This window comes from Berghia stephanieae, chromosome 7 (assembly GCF_034508935.2).
Source record: "Berghia stephanieae isolate SIO BIC M18660-M18661 chromosome 7, UCSD_Bste_1.3, whole genome shotgun sequence".
Classification (NCBI taxonomy): domain Eukaryota; kingdom Metazoa; phylum Mollusca; class Gastropoda; order Nudibranchia; family Aeolidiidae; genus Berghia; species Berghia stephanieae.
Window position 1 is genome coordinate 17,612,562 of NC_088366.1, and position 20,000 is coordinate 17,632,561.

The 20,000-nt window shown below is 38.8% G+C and overlaps 1 protein-coding gene and 1 long non-coding RNA gene across 2 annotated transcripts in view; both read left to right on the forward strand.

Annotated features, from left to right (window-relative positions):
• The window catches only part of LOC144976474 (uncharacterized), a 119,145-nt gene that overhangs the window by 94,183 nt on the left and 4,962 nt on the right, over positions 1 to 20,000 (forward strand). The gene's annotated exons all lie outside the window — the stretch shown is intronic.
• The window catches only part of LOC144976818 (uncharacterized), a 5,863-nt gene continuing 195 nt past the window's right edge, over positions 14,333 to 20,000 (forward strand). Inside the window, exons 1-3 of the mRNA XM_078921298.1 lie at positions 14,333 to 15,124; positions 15,751 to 15,899; positions 16,504 to 20,000. The exon at positions 16,504 to 20,000 is cut by the window's right edge and continues 195 nt beyond it. Of these exons, the coding sequence (XP_078777424.1) occupies positions 15,013 to 15,124; positions 15,751 to 15,899; positions 16,504 to 17,610 (1,368 nt within the window). The 5' untranslated portion in view covers positions 14,333 to 15,012 and the 3' untranslated portion in view covers positions 17,611 to 20,000. The remainder of the gene's footprint in view (positions 15,125 to 15,750; positions 15,900 to 16,503) is intronic.

The window sequence follows — 20,000 nt, forward strand, 5'->3', positions numbered from 1 at the left end:
GGGGAGTGAACTTGGGACTCATGGAGGTGTACACCAGTGGGGAGTGAACCTGGGATTATGGTAAGAGGAAGTCAGTGGAAAATGGACCTGGAACTATGGGAAATGGATATCAGTTGGAATTGAAGCTGGACTATGGGAGTTGGGTACCAGAGGAGAATGAACCTGACACTATATATGGTGGGCACCCATGGAGCTCTAACCTGGGACTCAGGGAAGTGCACACCAGTGGGGAGTTAACTGGGGACTATGGGAGATTGATACATGTGGGAAACGAAGCCGAAATATAATAGCTACCAGAGGAGAATGAACCTGACACTATAGGAGGTGCACACCACTAGGGAATGAACCTGGGACTATGTAACAAATATATCAGTGGGGAAATAAACCTGGGACTAAAGGGAGATGGATACCATTGGGAATTTAAACCGGAATATGGGTGTTGAGTACCATAGGAAAATCAACCTGACACTATAGGAGTAGGCAACAATGGGGAATGAACCTGGGATTCAGGGAAGTGCACGCCACTGGGAAGTGAATCTGGGACTATGTTCAAAGGATATCAGTGGGAAATGAGTAATTCTCACTGAACTGTGTTAACCAGACCACAAATGTTCAAGGTACGAGTAGTTTTATTAGCTGGTCCATTTTGTTTTCGGATGGCATTGTCATGAGTTTCTTAGCCAAGCGCACAGCATCTATAGGGACAACTTGAACGTTCTTATCATCATCATCATCATCATCATCATCATCATCATCATCATCATCATCATCATCATCATCATCATCATCATATTCACCAGCAGCAGCATTATTACCACCTCCACCATCAACATCATCATCATCATCATCATTGTCGTCTTCGTCGACGTCGTCTTCATCACCATCATTTTTCATTATCATCATCATCATTATTACCACCACCTATATCATCATCATCATCATCATCATCATCATCATCATCATCCTCGTCATCACCATGGATATCATTGGGAATTGAAGCGGGACTGTAGAAAAAGAGGAGAACCCTTCTGATCTCACTCTCGTATGTCCCAGGTTCAATCCCCATTGGTGCCCACCTCCTATAATGTAAGGTTCGTTCTCCTCTGGTACCCAACTCCCAATGTCAAGCTTCAAGTCCCAATGGTATCCATCTCCACAGTCCCAGATTAACTCCCCATTAGTGTGCACTTCCCTGAGTCCCAGGTTCAATTCCCATTCGTGGCCACTTCCTATTGTGTCAGGTTCATTTATCTCTGGTACCCAACTCCGATAGTCCGGCTTCAATTCCCACTGGTATCCATCTCCCATAGTCCAAGGTTTATTTTCCACTGATATCCTCCTTCCATATTCTCAGGTTCACTCCCCACATGTGTACATACATACTTACATACATACATACATACATACATATATACTACTACTACTACTACTACTACTACTACTACTACTACTACTACTACTACTACTACTACTACTACTACTACTACTACTACTACTACTACTACTACTACTACTATATACTACTATACTACTACTATACTACTACTATACTACTACTACTACTACTACTACTACTACTACTACTACTATACTACTACTATACTACTACTACTACTACTACTACTACTACTACTACTATTACTACAACAACAACAACAACTACTACTACTACAATTATTACTACACTACTACTACTAATACTTCTACTTAGGTGCTTCTTTTCAACAAAATGTTGTACGTTGTTACTCACCAAATTTCAGTATTGACCCTCAAACTGCCTTCTACTGTACAAAGAAAAAAATCAAAATCCTCCAATCTCTCTCTCTCTCTCTCTCTCTCTCTCTCTCTCTCTCTCTCTCTCTCTCTCTCTCTCTCTCTCTCTCTCTCTCTCTCTTATGTTTCTTTATGACCCAAATCCTTAGCCATGAACTCCGAGCACAGAGTAAACACTCAATACTTTTTCAAAAACATAATTATTTCGGTCACCATTTACTTTATAAAATTTCCATATTGCTCTTGTCATCTAGTCCATGGTTCCATCTTTTATATGGTCCAAATTATTAGCCATGAACTCCAACCAAATCAATGTGGTCTCAAAAACAAAATGATTTAGGCCACATTGCACAACAGACAATTCTCCTACTGCTGTGAATATTTACTCCGTGGCTCGAGAGAGTGAGAGAGAGAGAGAGAGAGACACAGAGGGGGAGAGAGAGAGAGAGGGGGAGAGAGAGAGAGTGTGTGTGGGGGGGGGGGGGGGGGGGGAGAGAGGTAGAGATTTTACCCCCAAACCTTGTCTTCACTGCTAGCACGGTGTCCTTTTGTTCGAAACCCGAGAAACCCGCCGAAACCGCCGAAACCCGACAAAACCGGACGAGACCCGACAAATTGCAAAGTAGGTAGCAGTGGGTAGTGAACATTGGACTCAGTGAAATGTACACCATTGGGGAGTGAATCTGGGACTGGGTTTCGGCGGGTTTCGTAAAAAAGCAATCAGTGCTTTTTTACGAAACCCGGCGAAACCCGACACTATCCGGCAAAGTTATGGGATGTAGATAACTGTGGGGAGTGAACTTGGGACTCATGGAAGTGTACACCAGTGGGGAGTGAACCTGGGATTATGGTAAGAGGAAGTCAGTGGAAAATGGACCTGGAACTATGGGAAAGGGATATCAGTTGGAATTGAAGCTGGACTATGGGAGGTGGGTACCAGAGGAGAATGAACCTGACACTATATATGGTGGACACCCATGGAGATTGAACCTGGGACTCAGGGAAGTGCACACCAGTGGGGAGTTAACTGGTGACAATGGGAGATTGATACATGTGGGAACGAAGCCGAAATATAATAGTTAGGTGCCAGAAGATAATGAACCTTACACTATAGGAGGTGCACACCACTAGGGAATGAACCTGGGACTATGTAACAAATATATCAGTGGGAAATAAACCTGGGACTAAAGGGAGATGGATACCATTGGGAATTTAAACCGGAATATGGGTGTTGAGTACCATAGGAAAATCAACCTGACACTATAGGAGTAGGCAACAATGGGGAATGAACCTGGGATTCAGGGAAGTGCACGCCACTGGGAAGTGAACCTGGGACTATGTTCAAAGGATATCAGTGGGAAATGAGTAATTCTCACTGAACTGTGTTAACCAGACCATAAATGTTCAATGTACGAGTAGTTTTATGAGCTGGTCCATTTTGTTTTCGGATGGCATTGTTATGAGTTTCTTAGCCAAGCGCACAGCATCTATAGGGACAACTTGAACGTTCTTATCATCATCATCATCATCATCATCATATTCACCAGCAGCAGCAATATTACCACCTCCACCATCAACATCATCATCATCATCATCATCTTCATCATCATCATTGTCGTCTTCGTCGACGTCGTCTTCATCACCATCATTTTTCATTATCATCATCATCATCATCATTATTACCACCACCTATATCATCATCATCATCATCATCATCATCATCATCGCATCGACATCATCATCATCACCATCCTCGTCCTCACCATAGATATACCATTGGGAATTGAAGCCGGACTGTAGAAAAAGAGGAGAACCCTTCTGATCTCGCTCTAGTATGTTCCAGGTTCAATCCCCATTGGTGCCCACCTCCTATAATGTAAGGTTCGTTCTCCTCTGGTACCCAACTCCCAATGTCGAGCTTCAAGTTCCAATGGTATCCATCTCCCACAGTCCCCGATTAAATCCCCATTAGTGTGCACCTCCCTGAGTCCCAGGTTCAATCCCCATTCATGCCCACTTCCTATAGTGTCAGGTTCATTTATCTCTGGTACCCAACTCCGATAGTCCGGCTTCAATTCCCACTGGCATCCATCTCCCATAGTCCAAGGTTCATTTTCCACTGATATCCTCCTTCCATATTCTCAGGTTCACTCCCCACAGGTGTACAATTCCCTGAGTCTCAGGTTCACTCCCCACAGTTGTCTACTTCCCATAACTTTGCCCGGTAGTGTAAGGTTTCGCCGGGTTTCGTAAAAAAGCACTGATTGCTTTTTTTTACGAAACCCGGCTAAACCCAGTCGCGGGTTTACTCTCCAATGATGTACACTTTTCATAGTCCCAGGTTCACTCCCCACTGCTACCTACTTCCCATAAATTTGTCGGGTTTCGGCAGGTTTCGGCGGGTTTCGTAAAAATAGACAAACCGCTATAATTTGTCTCAGAAACATGTAATTAATAAGCGTGGGGTAGAAGTAATGGTTAAACTACGGATATAGTCGGTGTAAGGGTTGAGTGAGTTAAAGACCCCATCTAGGCAGAAGCAAAGGATTCCGCTTTGAAGTTTAGATCGTGCAATGGGGCAGAGTGGCTCAGCAGTAAGGTATCCGCTTCGTACCCTATTGAGCATTGAGCAAGTCACCTCGCCCTACTCAACTGCGGCTGACACCTGGGTTGTTCCAGTCTTCCTTTGGAATAGACCAGAAAGAAAAATTTCCCCAATGGGATGAATAAAGGAATTTATTTTATAATGTTTTATTTATTTATTCATTTTTTATTAAGCTTTTTTTCTCTTGAGCTTTTATATTGGGCAAAATCCATCAAACGTGCTCAAATCGCTTTAGGCTACATATGTCCCTGACTAACAGCAACACGTGACATGTAGAACGAGACATGACGCCTGTTAGGCTAGGCCATATTACATTTCTTTTCGGACACAGGCAACGCTGTTAATGGCCAGGTACTCATTTTACACCTGAGTACGGTACAAGAATGTGAGTAAAGAGCCTTTTTCACGGGCTCAACTATGCGCCGAATGAGGCTCGTCGAACCCAGGACATTCCGATCCGAAAGCGAGTGTCATACCACAAGACCACATAGCTGCACAAAGACCTAATACTAATACCATCCTAACAGTGCCCTAACCAAGAAAAGGACAGTATCTCTCAAAAAATCATAAAATCACTTTTTTTTACTAAATCAAAACTCTGGGACATAGGAAAGCTTACAAAGTTGTCAGAATGATCATAACTCAAATATTTTTGAAATTAGAGGCAATTAAAAATTTGCTTGAAACAGTATCCTATTTCAACCCCATCGTTAACCGACAAAAGGACAGTATCTCAGACGGCCGTATTCCGCCCCGTAAATATTGACGGTGTCCGTGAGCATGCGGTGGCGTCAACGAGTGGCGTGACGAAGATGCCGCCGTATGGCGAAAATACCATGCGAAACTGTTGGTGACGATTTGATTGGTTGACGCATAATTCGCCAACGCCAATGACGTCATCCGTAACATGACATCATAGAGGAGCACTGTAACTTTCTATCGCGTTGTTGTTTACATGAGAGAGAGAGAGAGAGAGAGGAGAGAGAGAGAGAGAGAGAGAGAGAGAGAGAGGAGAGTCAGTAACAAACAGAGAGCGAGAGAGATGGATGCAGAGATATATATTTTTAAAAAATAAATAAATAAATAAGAGAGAGAGAAGAGAGAGAGAGAGAGAGAGAGAGAGAGAGAGATAGAGAGAGAGAGAGCGTTTTAACGTGTATTCATTGGGAATGGGAGGGAGGGTGGGGTCTTTTGAGACAATATAAACAATGTGAGTGAACCTAGGACTTCATAATAATATATAGATGTCACTGGAGTGAACCCAAAGAAAAAGGGGAGGAGAGATTAATAGCTGACAATTGACCACAAGGGGTTGTGATAACGAGTGGCAGGTCCTAAATAACTCGACGTTGCGGCTCAAACAAGAAGATTCAATTATATGATTTCAAATTTCAAAGTCATTACAAATTAAGCCCCACCCGCTCCTCTTCAAGCTGTCATCTGACTCAAAATGGAAACAATGCAACAAATGATTTGACCAGTCCCATTTTTTAAATTGCAATCTCATTGGTCAATATGTTTCCCATTGATTGACTTCTTTTGAAACGAAGGGCTTTCTATCCCTACCTATTCTTTGCTCCACCCCCTCCCTCCTTTTCCCCCTTTTTTATCTACCAGTCTCGCTCGCTCTCTTTGTCTCCCTCGTGTTTCTTTCACACATACAAACACACACATAAACACACACACACACACACACACACACACGCACATACAGTATTTATATCTTACTCCCTTAGTCTAACCGCATACTGTCTATAGAATCGAACGCATGACCTTCACATCCGACAGCAGTAGTGACATACCAGAACGCGTGTGTTTGACCCAGCGACATCTAAGTTTGACCTCGTCCGTTGGATGTTAAGAGTGGAAATACTTGCTTTTAACAACTTTTTGGATTGCAGTTCTTATATCTTTGACTAAATTATGCGCCCGTGATTAAAGACTAGATTGCTGCAGACACTGAGTTCAAAACCAATCTAATCTATGACATAAGTTGAAATATTCACGTATTACTTTCCACCAGATCAACATATCAAGCTAGCTATTTAGTGGCTGATTGGTGGGCAGAGAGGCTTTACAATCAAGTAATAAAAAATGAAAAAAAAAAACAAAACCAGAAAGCAAAACCATTACAAAACTTTATACAGCTGGCAATAAAAAACGGATCCCCTTGCTTGTTGGTCGGATGCTCAACCAAACGTCTAACTTAAGTATACTTATTTTTCATTCATTTCAACTAATTAGTGTGTGTGTGTGTGTGTGTGTGTGTGTGTGTATGTGTGTGTGTGCGCGCGTTTGTATGTGTATGGATGTCGGTGTGACTGTCTGTCCAGGCGTTTTTTGTTTAGTTGTTTTTAAGGGGTTTTTGTGTTTTTCTTTTTCATCGTCTTCATATCTCTCACTTTCCACACATCCTTCTATTTTTTGTCCAAACTTTTGGAGAAGGTAGTACTGACACAATTATTATCTCCGAACTTAAGAACAACAGTTCAGTCAGCCTACAAACAGCAACGGCGCTTCTTAAAATCTTTTGTTATATAATGCGGATGCTAACAATATCAATGTATTATGCCTTTAAGATCTTTCAGCTGCCTTTGACACAATTGACCATTACATTTTGTTAAGAAGACTAGAAAATACGTTCGGCGTAAAAGGAATTGCCCTTAAAATGGTTTACATAATTTACATCATATTTACAGGATCGATGGCAGACTGTCGTGGTGAATGGTATTCAGTCAGAACAAGTTTTACTAAACTTTGGAGTGCGTTCTTGGCCCTGTCCTTTTTTTCTGTATAAGCACCCCCTTTCTAGTGTGATATCCAGATTCAATCTGAGTTATCATTTTAATGCTGGTGATACGCAAATTTATGATTCAGTACCCCTAAGTAATTTACATTTCTTAATACAACAAATTTCGAGCTGTTTTAATGAGATTAAATCTTGAATCTACCATAACAAGTTAAAATTAAATGATAGTAAATGATAGTAAAACTGAGATTTTAATGTGTGGAAGGCAAATAATTCACCTATTACTCTCGGAAATAGCACAATAGAATTTTCAAATAAATAAAAAAACCTTAGCGTCATCATTGATAAACATCTTTCCATAACAAGCTGCTACGTGAATAACACATACAATCTATGTACATAGAAATGAATAAAATAAGCAAAATTCGTAATTTAATGTAGCATAACGTTTAATTAATTCCCTTGTAATTGTTTATTTTAATAAAAACCTGTGTAGTTTTCTATGTTTACCAATCATTATAATTGTTTACATTATGACGACTGTCATAGAGTTCGTGGATATCTAGGTGTCTATTGACGTCAATCAGATCTTAGTTATTGTTTTTAGTCAGCCATTTTTATGAGCTTTTATCACTAAAAAAGTATGTGTTGTGAATTGGATTCAATAGTCTTATGTCACGTCGCCCAGCAACGCCAGGCATCGTAGTTCTAAACAAAGAAAATCTGTACTTTTTATTCTTCATGCTGGCTAAAACTTTTCATATGTCTTGTGATCAGAATGTATTAAATTCAAAACATGATCAGATTTTAAATGTTTTTTTTTCCCCTTTGTATACGCTTTTATGATCGTCGGAGAAATATTTCATAAGGGCGTCCGCCATTGTTCCGATTGTTTAGAGCCAGTTACTAGTAACCATGCGTCATTAACCTTATCCCTACTACGTTGGGTCAAAATGACCCGACACCCTGCATTAACCCATATAATAGCAAAACAATTACACTAATTACCTTAGGCTCAGAGTATTCCTAAATTAACCATATTTACACATATCAAAATTTTGAAAAGTTGAGCCCATACTGTAGCGTTTGAGTGATTTTTTTTCAATTAGACATTGCTCATACCAGGCTGGGTCAATCTGACCCATATACTTCTCAATGAGAGAAAAACTCAGGCATTCGTGGTTTAGATACTGCAGTATAGATTCATATTATATTAAGATGGGCTATAATATGTTACCTTTTATATTGCAATTGATTTATGAGTTATTTCCCTTTGTAAAGAAAAAAACCCAGAGTGATGTCCCTTAGAAACTTCCTCTTTCCCTTCTATTCAAAACATCATGGCTGACAGCAATGCCAGGAAAGCGTGGTGCGCTGCTGCTTTTCAAGAAACAGATACCTTTCTCTCTGCAATCGTCTACGTTTTGATGACAAGTCCTCCAGGAGTGGTCGTAGAGAACGAGATGTGTTTGCCTCAGTAAGAGATTTCTGGGAGAAATTTCTGCTGACATTGAAACGTCACTATGTTCCCGGCGAGTCAATCACAATTGATGAGCAACTTGTCCCATGGAGGGGGAGGTGTTCCTTTCTGCAGTACTTGCCCTCAAAGCCTGACAAGTATGGGCTGAAGATATTCTGGGCCGTGGACTCAAAAATTCTACCCACTGACAGGAATTCCTTATTTAGGCAAAGTCGGTCGCTAGGTACCCTACTGCAAATCTTGGCCGAAACACAACCCTTTCTCTTGTGGAACCATTCTATGAATCAGGAAGAAATGTCACCTGTGACAATTTTTTTTACAGATTATGAACTCGTAAACAAGTTGGATAGAGAGAAGATGTCACTCGTTGGAACAGTGAGACGAAACAAACGGTTCATTCCCCCAGAGTTCCAAGATCCCAAACAAACAAAAAAGGGGGAGCCGAAGTTTGCATTTCAAAATAATTCAATGCTTGTGAGTTACAAGTCTGGGGAAAAAAGAATGTCATTGTAATTTCCAGCCTGCATTCAGATGACAACATTGTGATCAACAAGCACAAAAAAGAAATTCCAGAAGTCGTCGACTTCTACAATAGTACCAAAGGAGGTGTCGACACGATGGATCTCATGGCTCACACGACGAGTACAAAGCGTCAGACCAAGCGATGGCCCATGGTTATATTTTACAACATATTGGACATTGGCAGCATTGCGGCATCAGTGGTTTACCAAACCAAATTTCCTAATGAAAGAGTTTGTGACAAAGACTTGCGGCGCAAATTCCAATTGGATATAGCTGAAGGCCTCATCACTCCTCAAATTGAACGACGTCGTGGCAACAAGTTTTTGCCCAAACCACTTGCTTGTGCTATGGATTTGTTTCTGGGCAGAGATCCTCTTGTTATCATCCACCCAAGGCCTGTTGACAACGGTGTTAAGCCACCTGCGTCTAAAAGAAAACGATGTGCTCGCTGTCCTGGGAAGAGCGATAGAAAGGCATCAGTCCAATGCTCTTCATGCTTTGCACCATTATGCAAGGAGCATACTTTAGCAATTTGCTCTGTGTGTCATGCTAATGAGTAGGAGAAGCAACATTGCTTCAAATAAATCATGAATCTTGTGTTGTTTCAATAAATTCTTGTTCTTTCTTTGCTATCACATTTTTTGGGTGAAAAGGGGTGGGGGAACGTAGAGCGCTATGAAAATTTGTGGAAAGCGCTATATAAAATACTCTTACTATTACTTTTCTCATTCATCAAGTGGTGAAATGAGTGCATACAGTATTAGAAATAGATTAACCATGTTAGAGTGTATGGGTCAGTGAGACCCAGCCAGGTAGGAAGTGTGGGTAAAATGTTTTTTGCTCTAATCAGCTATATGGGTCACTCAGACCCAGCCTGGTAGGAAGTGTGGGTAAAATGTTTTTTGCTCTAATCAGGAATATGGGTCACTCAGACCCAGCCTTGTAGGTAGTGAAAGTCAAAAAGCCTAGTAGGGATAGGGTTAAGAGGGGAAGTGGCGTTACGACTGTTGGAGTGTATTGTGTTAGTAGATTAGATTATCCATAACAGAGTCCCACATTCCTTTTGACCCGTTTTATGGGAGTGAGTGTGTGTGTGTGTGTGTGTGTGTGTGTGTGTGTGTGAGAGAGAGAGAGAGAGAGAGAGAGAGAGAGAGAGAGAGAGAGAGAGACGAGAATGGCGGCCTGTGTAGCCAAACTAATGCCTGAGCAGACACAGTTGAATTTGTTTTCAAGAATAAATTTCTGATTTTCATTTGGAGTTGATTTTAATTTCTTAAAAGTATTAATGATACTATAAACAATCAACGTAACACATACATTAGTGTATTGACACGTTATATCCTGTTGGCATCAATCGTTTTATATAACCAAATACGGGCATATAGATAGAACGAAATTGACGACATCATGTTTTTGTAATTGTTTATTTTAATAAAACCTGTGTAGTTTTCTATATTTACCAACCATTATAATTGTTTACATTATGATGTCTAACTGAAAGTTCGTGGTTATCTAGGTGTCTTTTGACGTCAATCAGATCTTAGTTATTGTTTTTAGTCGGCCATTTTTATGAGTATTCATCACTAAATTGTATGTGATGTGAATTGTGTTAGTAAGTATGATTCGATTATCCCTAACAGAGTCGCACATTCCTTTTGACCCCAATTACCTTTGGGTAGCCCTATTCGTCCTTAAGGTCGAATAGCATCAACCGCCATTGCCGTCCGTAAGGACAAATAATGTTGCTTGCACTATTCGTACTTCACACTACAGCTGGGCACTATTCCGTTTCTGTTTGTACTGAGCTAGATTCGATTCTACGTAATTACATGATATATCCGTATCGTCTTAAATTTTTTTGTTAGTGAGTCAAATAATCAGTTGAGTGTGTATATATATATATATATATATATATATATATATATATATATATATATATATATATATATATATATATATATATATATATATATGTGTGTGTGTGTGTGTGTGTGCGTGTATGTGTTAGTTTCGTGTGTGTGTGTGTTTGTGGGGGGGGGGGTTGTTGTTTTTTTGGTTTTCTGTGTGTGTGTGGGGGGGGGGGAGGGGGGGGGTTGTTGTTTTTTTTTTTTGTTGTTGTTGTTCTGGGATATGATTTTTTTTCCCAGAATGGTGATCGTTTCCTTATTAGGAACTATTTTCGTGTTCTCCTTTTGTCAAGTATCCCATTCAAATGCCTGCTCGAAAGTTTGGGTTGGTTGGGCACAGAGGAAGATTCGTCAGGTATTCTTTTCTTTTTTCCTTTTCTTTCTTTTTTGGGGAGTGGGGGGTAGGGGGGGGGGGGGGCTTGATTTTTAAATTTTTTTCTTCTTCTTCTTTAAAAAAAGGGTTTTTTTGTTGTGTATGTGTGTGTGTGGCGGGGGGGGGGGGGGGGGTTGCCTTAATTACATTTTTTCTATCTATGGTAGTGGTTTAACACTCAATAACTATTTGTTTTAAATGACTAGTATTAAAACTGTCAAAAATATTATATTAGTCATAGTAATATAAGCAGCCCAAAAACATCTCTTAAGAAGCAGTTTTTTTAAAATATTATAATCTTGATTATTCAGTGAGGGCCATCAATATTGGCTTGAATTTAGCCAGCATTTTTCATTTATTTGAACAATGTCGATACATGTCCTTTAACTTCAGAAAATTTTGTTATAAGTTGTACCGTATTGAGAAGACGAGCTGTATAACAGAATTGTAGATTTAATTCACGGAGAATTCAATGCGTTAGTGGCAGTGAACGAGGTAATGGTATAGACGGTATGGAATTTGGCGGCTTTACAACACGCAAATTAATTCCAAAGCCGAAAGCACAACGTTGCATTTAATCTAATTTACATATACGATGTCAAATATATTAAAGATTAATAAAGGACACTAATACCAAGTCCTCAATATTTTCAGTACTTCATTCGTTAGCTAATACTATTAAGTATTTGGTATCCACTTTTGCCCTGACGAGAAGTTAGAATGTCGACGGGCTGGGCTTTAAAATGTCTACGGGTTGAAACTGGGTGAAATAGGATGATACAGAACATAAAAGCCCAGTTCGGCCTAAGAACAATAATTTGCCTATGTTCTTAAACTCAGAACAAGGGGTAATGTTGTCAGGGGTGTTGGGGTTGTTGTTTTGATCTGGGTAGGGGTCTAATAAGGCTGATAAAGGTACGATTACCGGCCAAAAACAAATTCCTAACTTTAGTTTTAAATTAAAAATAAAAAGATGGAAATATATACATAAAAAGCTTGATATATTTTAAACAATGGTTACAAGAAAAATAAATCCACGATTTGTATCAATAATTCTGTACTCAAAAAACTTTGTATGCAAATTTTGTATTCCAGATGTGTAATTTGGCTTATCACCATTCAAGGTGGTATTTCAATAGATATTTTTACAACTAACGTGTGCCTATGTACGCAGTGATACAGACCTGCCAAGCATTCGACTTATTGTGTTATAGTGGAAAAAAAGAATACCATTTCGAAAGGGGTTTGTGCTGCATTGTAGGTTAACAAAGCATCCACAAACACGCAGGTCTGACATCCGAACCCACTTATGGGCCTAGTTTAACATTGTTGTATAATGCGTCATTTTTTTGAGATTTCCATTATAGCAATGAGCCCATAAGGAAATGGTTATCAGACCTGAAATTAAGTAACGTCGATCCACATCAATTTTAAAACCATCATCATCATTACCACAAGCACTTTTACAACATAATCATTACCATCCGAATCGCTACCATAATAAATATCAACACCACAATCAATATCACTACAATAGCATTATACCTACCATTAGATCAGTGACACCACCACTACCATCATCTCATCATCGTCGAAACAAGAACACCATCACTGCAATTTCTACCATTGTCACAAATACTAACGAGAGTTTTTCTATAGCGCAATATCCGCTCGAAGTCTCAAAGCGCTTTACAGGGTGTCACAGGCCAACAGCAACACTTAACATCCTACATGGTGTCTGTTAGGCGATATTACATTTTTTCAGACAGAACAACGCAGTTAACGGCCTGGTACTTATTTTAAACCTGAGTACGGTAAAAGTGGACTCAACTATAAGCCGAGTGAGGCTCGAACCCAGGATTTTCCAATCCGATCCGAAAGCGAGTGTCATACCACAAGACCACATAGCGGCACATTCTTCTTCCTTTTTTCACACTTTTCTTTGTTTCCTCTGTCGGGTTGTCACTGCTCCTTCTCTGTCTATTCCTCTCTTTCATGATCTTCTTCTTCTTCTTCTTCTTCTTCTCTCTCTCTCTCTCTCTCTCTCTCTCTCTCTCTCTCTCTCTCTCTCTCTCTCTCTCTCTCTCTCTCTCTCTACCTCCATGATTCCCACCACCACCACCGCCTCAATATCTCGATTCATTACCATAGCAAGCTCACGACGGAAACTTTTTAGGTCTTCCGAATGTATTTTAATTCTTCGGTGGTTGGCAACTCTTAAGTCGTACAGGCGGCCAGGAAGTGTATGTTTTTTTTAAAGGGGATTATAATTTATGATGTTGCAGTCGCGGGGTGCGGTGTAATCTGTGTCGTTGTCCCCTTTTGTAATTTTTTTCTTTTCTTTTCCTTTTTTAAAAACAATAATGGATCAGAGAAGGTGACACCATATCCCAGATGAAACGCGTTTGAGACCACTCAGACATAGAGAAAGATAGATAGATAGATAAATAGATAGATAGATAGATAGATAGAGAGAGAGAGAGAGAGAGAGAGAGAGAGAGAAAGAGAGAGATAGAGAGAGAGAGGGTGCCAGAATAAAAGAGGAAGATAGCGAGATAAAGAGGAGGAAAAGACAGGGGTGAGACAGGAAATTGGAGAACAAAGGGGGAGGGGGAAGAAAGAAGAGAGAGAGAGAGAGAGAGAGAGAGAGAGAGAGAGAGAGAGAGAGAGAGGGGGGGGGGGAGGGAGAGAGAGTGAAGAAAAATAAAGAAAAGAGAGATCGAGTTGGGGGATAGGCGAAGGAGGAACGATGAAGAGAGAGAGAGAGAGAGAGGGAGAGAGAGAGAGAGAGAGAGAGAGAGAGAGAGAGAGAGAGAGAGAGAGAGAGAGAGAGAGAGAGAGAGAGAGAGAGAGAGAAGAGATGGAGGGTGGGCGGCAAAGAGAGGGTGACGGAATGAAAGAAAAGAGGACGATAGAGAGATAAAGAGATGAAAATACAAAGGAAAAGACAGGAGTGAGAGAGAAAATTAGAGAATAGTCCTAAAGGACATATTAGTAGGTACCACAAGCGCTCGCTTTTCGTGGGTAGAAAATCTGACTGAGTGGAGAAGTCGATCGAAAACTCAATTTTTTGAATTACGATATCTTGTGTTAGCGTATTATTAAAAAAAAAAAAATCAATACCATTAAAAAGATTGATTTCTCCTTATTATTTTGTGCACATTAAAATCTTGTTTCAATGTTTTATTTATTTTAATTTTATTTTTGTATATATGGTGTTTTTTCGTCATTATCGCATTCTACGGCGAGAGGAGCGATGTTTCGATTTCATGCGCCCAACTTCTTTCTTGAATACTTCGGCCGTGAACGGGTGTATAAAAATAAGAATGACATCATTGGAAAGGGCAATAACTCCGGTTTATTTTGATACCAAGCACTTTTAAAATTTAAAAAGAAACAAAAATGGCGACGCTATGATCGTGGAAGTGAGATTCTGAACGCAATTTTCATCCTAGATCCAATATCCTTGAAAAATTACTGATGTGCTATATATTGGATTAAAGCTGAGGATCTGTTCTGTTCAAATATCAACATAAAAAGTCTTCTTTAATTTTCACGACGCGAGTATCAAGAAAAGAAGTTTTATACTATTCCGCCATTGGAATGGCGAGCGAGGGAGCCGGCAGCGCCGAGGTCGGTGGTTCGATCGATGTCACAGTCGGCAGTGAAAAAGACCTATGTCCTCATTCGGAGCCTGTGCTTGAATTCCTCAAAGGTATGCACTCTCATAAATAAGCAAACGGTTTTTATTATTTAATATATTTGTTGTGTATATATTTATAAGACTTATTCTACTTCTAGACAAGGAAGAAAAAAAAAGGGGGAGAGGGGGAAGAGAGGCTCTCGTAATAGTAAGTCAAGTTTCCTCTAGCAGTTTGCTATATTATTATTATTAAACTTTGCCTCGGAATTTTGTATTTTTCATGAGAAATTAAAAAACAAAAGCAAAAGGGTTTTGAGCTCCGGGAATTGAATAATGATCAGAATTATACACGTAAGTTAAGTTTGTCAGTGCCAGTGGCATCCTTATCCATCATTCACTCTGGACACAATGTTTTTTATATTTATATTCATCAAGTTACATAGTTGATTATTACTATTAGTATTAGTCATATCAAGTTTATAGTTGAATTTCATGACATATTATTGTTGGTATAATTTATAATAAACATCTTCACACACACTCATGCACACAAAAACAAAGAGTAGCTTTAGTTGCTAAATTAAGAAAATTATAAAATCTCCATTTCAGAGATCAATCCTAATTTTTTACTGCTTTCAAAACTGAACAGCTGTTTGTGTGCCTTGTGTCATCATGTTCTATATTTTATTTTATTACAGAGGATGGTGTCTACATGGATTTGGCAGATCACTTCTCACGTCAAGGTAGAGGAAGACGACCAACCTTGCCCCATATCTCAAGTTTAACCAATGGCCTACTTATCCAACTGCATCTGATTAAAGAGCAACAACATGCTAGCTATCGAGAGGTATGAATTAATTTAAGAACAGATTTATCATATTTTCTTTGGGTGGTAGTGGTAGGCTACCAAGTGGTACAGAGGTATGGTTCTGGCTTCTCACACAGAAGTCACCTTGTGTGAGTCCTGGCAGTGTCAAATTATTTTTCACCCTGAAAATTGGTGAAAACCTGTATACCACTCCCCTGCTCCTATTCTGGTAGATGGGATCAAGAACCTGGTCCTATCGGAGACACACGATCATTTCGGGGGTCCTGTGCGCATGTTAGAGTAGGAAATCGAAAAGAACAGACCATCTTCATAGAATCATAGTAGTAACCCCCATACACCGAACGGTATAGAATGGGAAATGATAAAGAAAGAATTTTCTTTTGGGTAGTTTTTTAGGGTTTTTTTGGGTAGTTTTTTAGGGTTTTTTAAAAAAATTACATTGAGTTGTAATCATACTTTAGTAACAATAGCCTACTCCTTGAATTATAAGTGGTCATTTTTGTTTCCATAACAACCGGTGCCAGTACCAGTTGCTTTTCTCTCTCTTTTTTTTCTCTCTCATGTGTCTATTGTAATATTTATCTTTGCTATGACCATAAACATTTCTTTTTCTCTTATTTAGCTCAAGACATGGCTTGAAATACTGTTTGATGACACGGCGTCTGTCACTGAGAGCCGGATTGCTCATCGGATCTCCACCCTCCTTGACAAATGTGAACAGATGTCTCTGGATGATTGTAAAGCCCTTATGTTGGAACCCTTCAGTTTCCACACGTTGTCCCCACCCCTGGCTGAAATGGGTCTCAATCGTCTTCATTTGACAGGCATCAGAAAATATTCTCGAGATGAAAGATGTGTCGTTACAAACGAGATTGTTATTCATTTAGAAAAATTCAGACATAGTGAGAATTTAACTCCTGTGTTTGTGAGGAAGTGGATAAATATTCTGTGCTCTTGCTCTAGCTTGACTGACTCGAAGATTCGCACTAGAGTCACAAAAGTTATTAAAACTTATAAGTCTCTTCAAAATAGAAAAAAGTGTCGTGAATTGGATGAATTTTTATCTCAGCCTTTTGCTATTGAAAGTGAAAATGAAAACATTCCTCAGTTTCTTCCAACAAAATCTAAGTCATGTGATGAATGCAAAGTACTTCAAAAGTCCATTGTCGCTTGCAAAGCACGTTTTGAAATGTTACAAGAAGAAAAGAAAAATGTAGAAACTGTCTTGAAAAATGAATGTGATAGGTCTGTCAAAGAAGAAGTAGGTAAAGCTCTTCGAAATACAGAAGAAAAATATGAAATGCTGGCAGAGAAGTTGGAGGATGTTAAAAAATCAAAGTTATACAAAAAGAATCATGCATATAAGAAAGATATCAGGCAGTTAAAGAAAGACAATACCCAAAAAGATTACGAGCTTGAAAAAGAAAGGAGGAAAAATAATGAACTTCTTAACAATTTGAATGAATGTAAAGTGAAAGTTAAGCATGAACAAACTATGAAATCAAAATTCAAAACTTCTCTTGTTGAAGAAAGAGCCAAAAACAGTGATCTCTTACATATGTTGTCTTTTGACAGTGACAAAGATTGTGTTGAGTTACGCCAGTATGGCAGCAGTCATCGATATTCTGATGATGTGAGGCAGGCATTTTATGCTTTACAAGGAAAAGCAAATGTTGCAGCAGAAAAAATGTTCTACAGTTGTAGAAACTGTTGCAAAACACATATTTAAAACAAATATAGACAAACGTAGTTTACCATGCTCCTCAACATCTCTTAATTTTGCAAATGAAGCACATGTCATTGCAAAATATCAAGCAGTGGATGAAATTAAAAAAAGTGACAGTTTTACGTATGCTTGTGACGGAACAAGCCGTCAAAAAACTAATTTCCTCGAGCAGCATATTATTCTGTCGAATGGCAAGCAACTATCCTTAGGATTTTCTGAAATTGCTCGTGATGATTCCGAGACATTGTTAGAAAAATGTGTTTCTTTGTTTAAAGACCTGTGTGAAGTGTATTGTTTAGATGATGATGGTGTTGATGGAAATGAACTGTTAAAAGATATCATAAGGAAAATGACGTGCCTTCTCTCGGACAGAGCATCTGTCAATAAAGCATTCAATCAGAAAATGTCAAAATACAAAGCGGAGTTGCTTGAAGGGGAGGATTGCTCTGTTTATTTCACATTTTGTAATGCCCACTTTTTGCTTGCACTTTCTGCTGCTGCAGAAAAAGCTCTTCAATCTGTTGAACAAGAAGTTGTTAGTGGAGATGGGAGTAAGCTTGGGAGGGATTCTTGTTCAAAGTTTGCAACTTTTTCTTCAGCAACAGAATGTGCCTCATTAAGATTAATCAGGTTGGCATCTGAGGTTCTAGGGCCAAGAGGTGATGAGAAGAGTGGCTGCAGAAAAGAATGGCTGATCTTTTGTTCTTCTAAGGGTATCAAATCAACTTTCTCTAGCTTCAGATCAAATCGCTTTAACAATTTATTCCAAAATGCAACTGCTCTGTTGCGCCACAGATTTGACATTGAACATTTCTTAAATGAAAATGTTTCCCATAATAACTTAAAATTACAATCAATTGTTGCTGACCTGCAAGATTTTAGAATTATTACTTTGATATCTGTACTTTCTTTTTTGCATGTTTGCATTACTGAGCCTTATTGGCAACTTATGAATAGCAGCAAATCGTATGCTGAGTTTCCATATTATGTTCAAAAAATGAAACTTCTGTTTGACTTGATGTCTTCTTGTAATTTTGTACCAAACAGTGAATCTCTTCCATCAGTTTTTGATGAACAGTTTATGGCTAATGACTCTGATATTTTTGTTGTTAAAGAATTTTTGAATTGCGACTCTTTTAAGTCACCACCTTTTTTGTCTTGTCTAAAGGAAATTGTTTATGAATGTAATAACGCTGTAACACGTCAGTTGTCAGATTTTCTTGAAGGGGGGATCTTTGGTGATGATTTATCAGAGGAAGTTAGAAAGATTTTAAGTACTTGTCCTCTGACAAATCTTACTGGAGAACGTCTGTTTGGCGACCTGGACTACTGTATTAGTAAGCGAAGAAATGCCTCATTAATTTTACGTTCAACCACCAACATGTGGAAGAGAAATAAAACAGAGAAATGGCTGAATGGTCAAACCCCTAAGGTCACCAAGAGTTTAATGGAAAGGGCTATTAAGTATGGGCCAGAGTGGAAAAAAAGAAGTGTCAAAGAAAAGAAGAATGTTGAGGATAAAATACTGCAAAGACTTGAAGAAAATAAGAGAAAGAAGGATGAAAAAGCAGTAAAGTTAGCAAAGCGTAAAAATGCTGCTCTTGATGCTATTTTAGCTGAGGGTGGGCACATAGTGACTACAAAAGATGAATTGGATGGATTGTACTCTGGTCCAAGATCTACAGAGAGGCTTAAGGATCAGATTCGCTTCAGAAACTTAGTAAGGGGGGAGACTATTACTATGACAGGAAATAAGAAAGCGCTCTATGACCGTTTACTTCATCATATTACTCAGTGAATTTGTATGAAGCCAAGATGTATATTTTATGTTAGATATATTTTGTTCATGCAGTGTCCTTCGATTTGGTATATTATTTGTTAAATTTAAATCACTGGCTGACTTTATATGACTGATTGAAAATTATATCTTTTTTTTTTAATAAAATTTGAGTGCCATGACGTAACCTAAATTAACAAAATTCCATCAATATTTATCAAAAAGTGATCTACCTCATTGTAAAGAGCTTAAATTTCTCTTTAATTTGATATATGAACCTTCCTCGAGGTGTTTTAACTTTTCGTTTAATGTTCTTTTAAAGATATAAGTCAACGGATTATTGAGAAATTTTCGGATTTTTTTTCCCAATCAAGATTTTTAGCTTTGGGGTCCACTTCGCGCAAAGTTGTAAAAGCCATTTGTTGTGTCATATGCTCCAAAAAAAATAGGCTCTATCCCTATAACTATTTTTCATTGTGTAAGAAGTTTAAGAACCATAGGGACATAATTTTTCCATATATGAAGGTCTGAAATTGGCTTTCGTTTCATTTTTCATATATTTGACGAAGAAAAATAGTGATTTTTGCCAAGTTCAGAAACTTGTATCTTCTTTGAT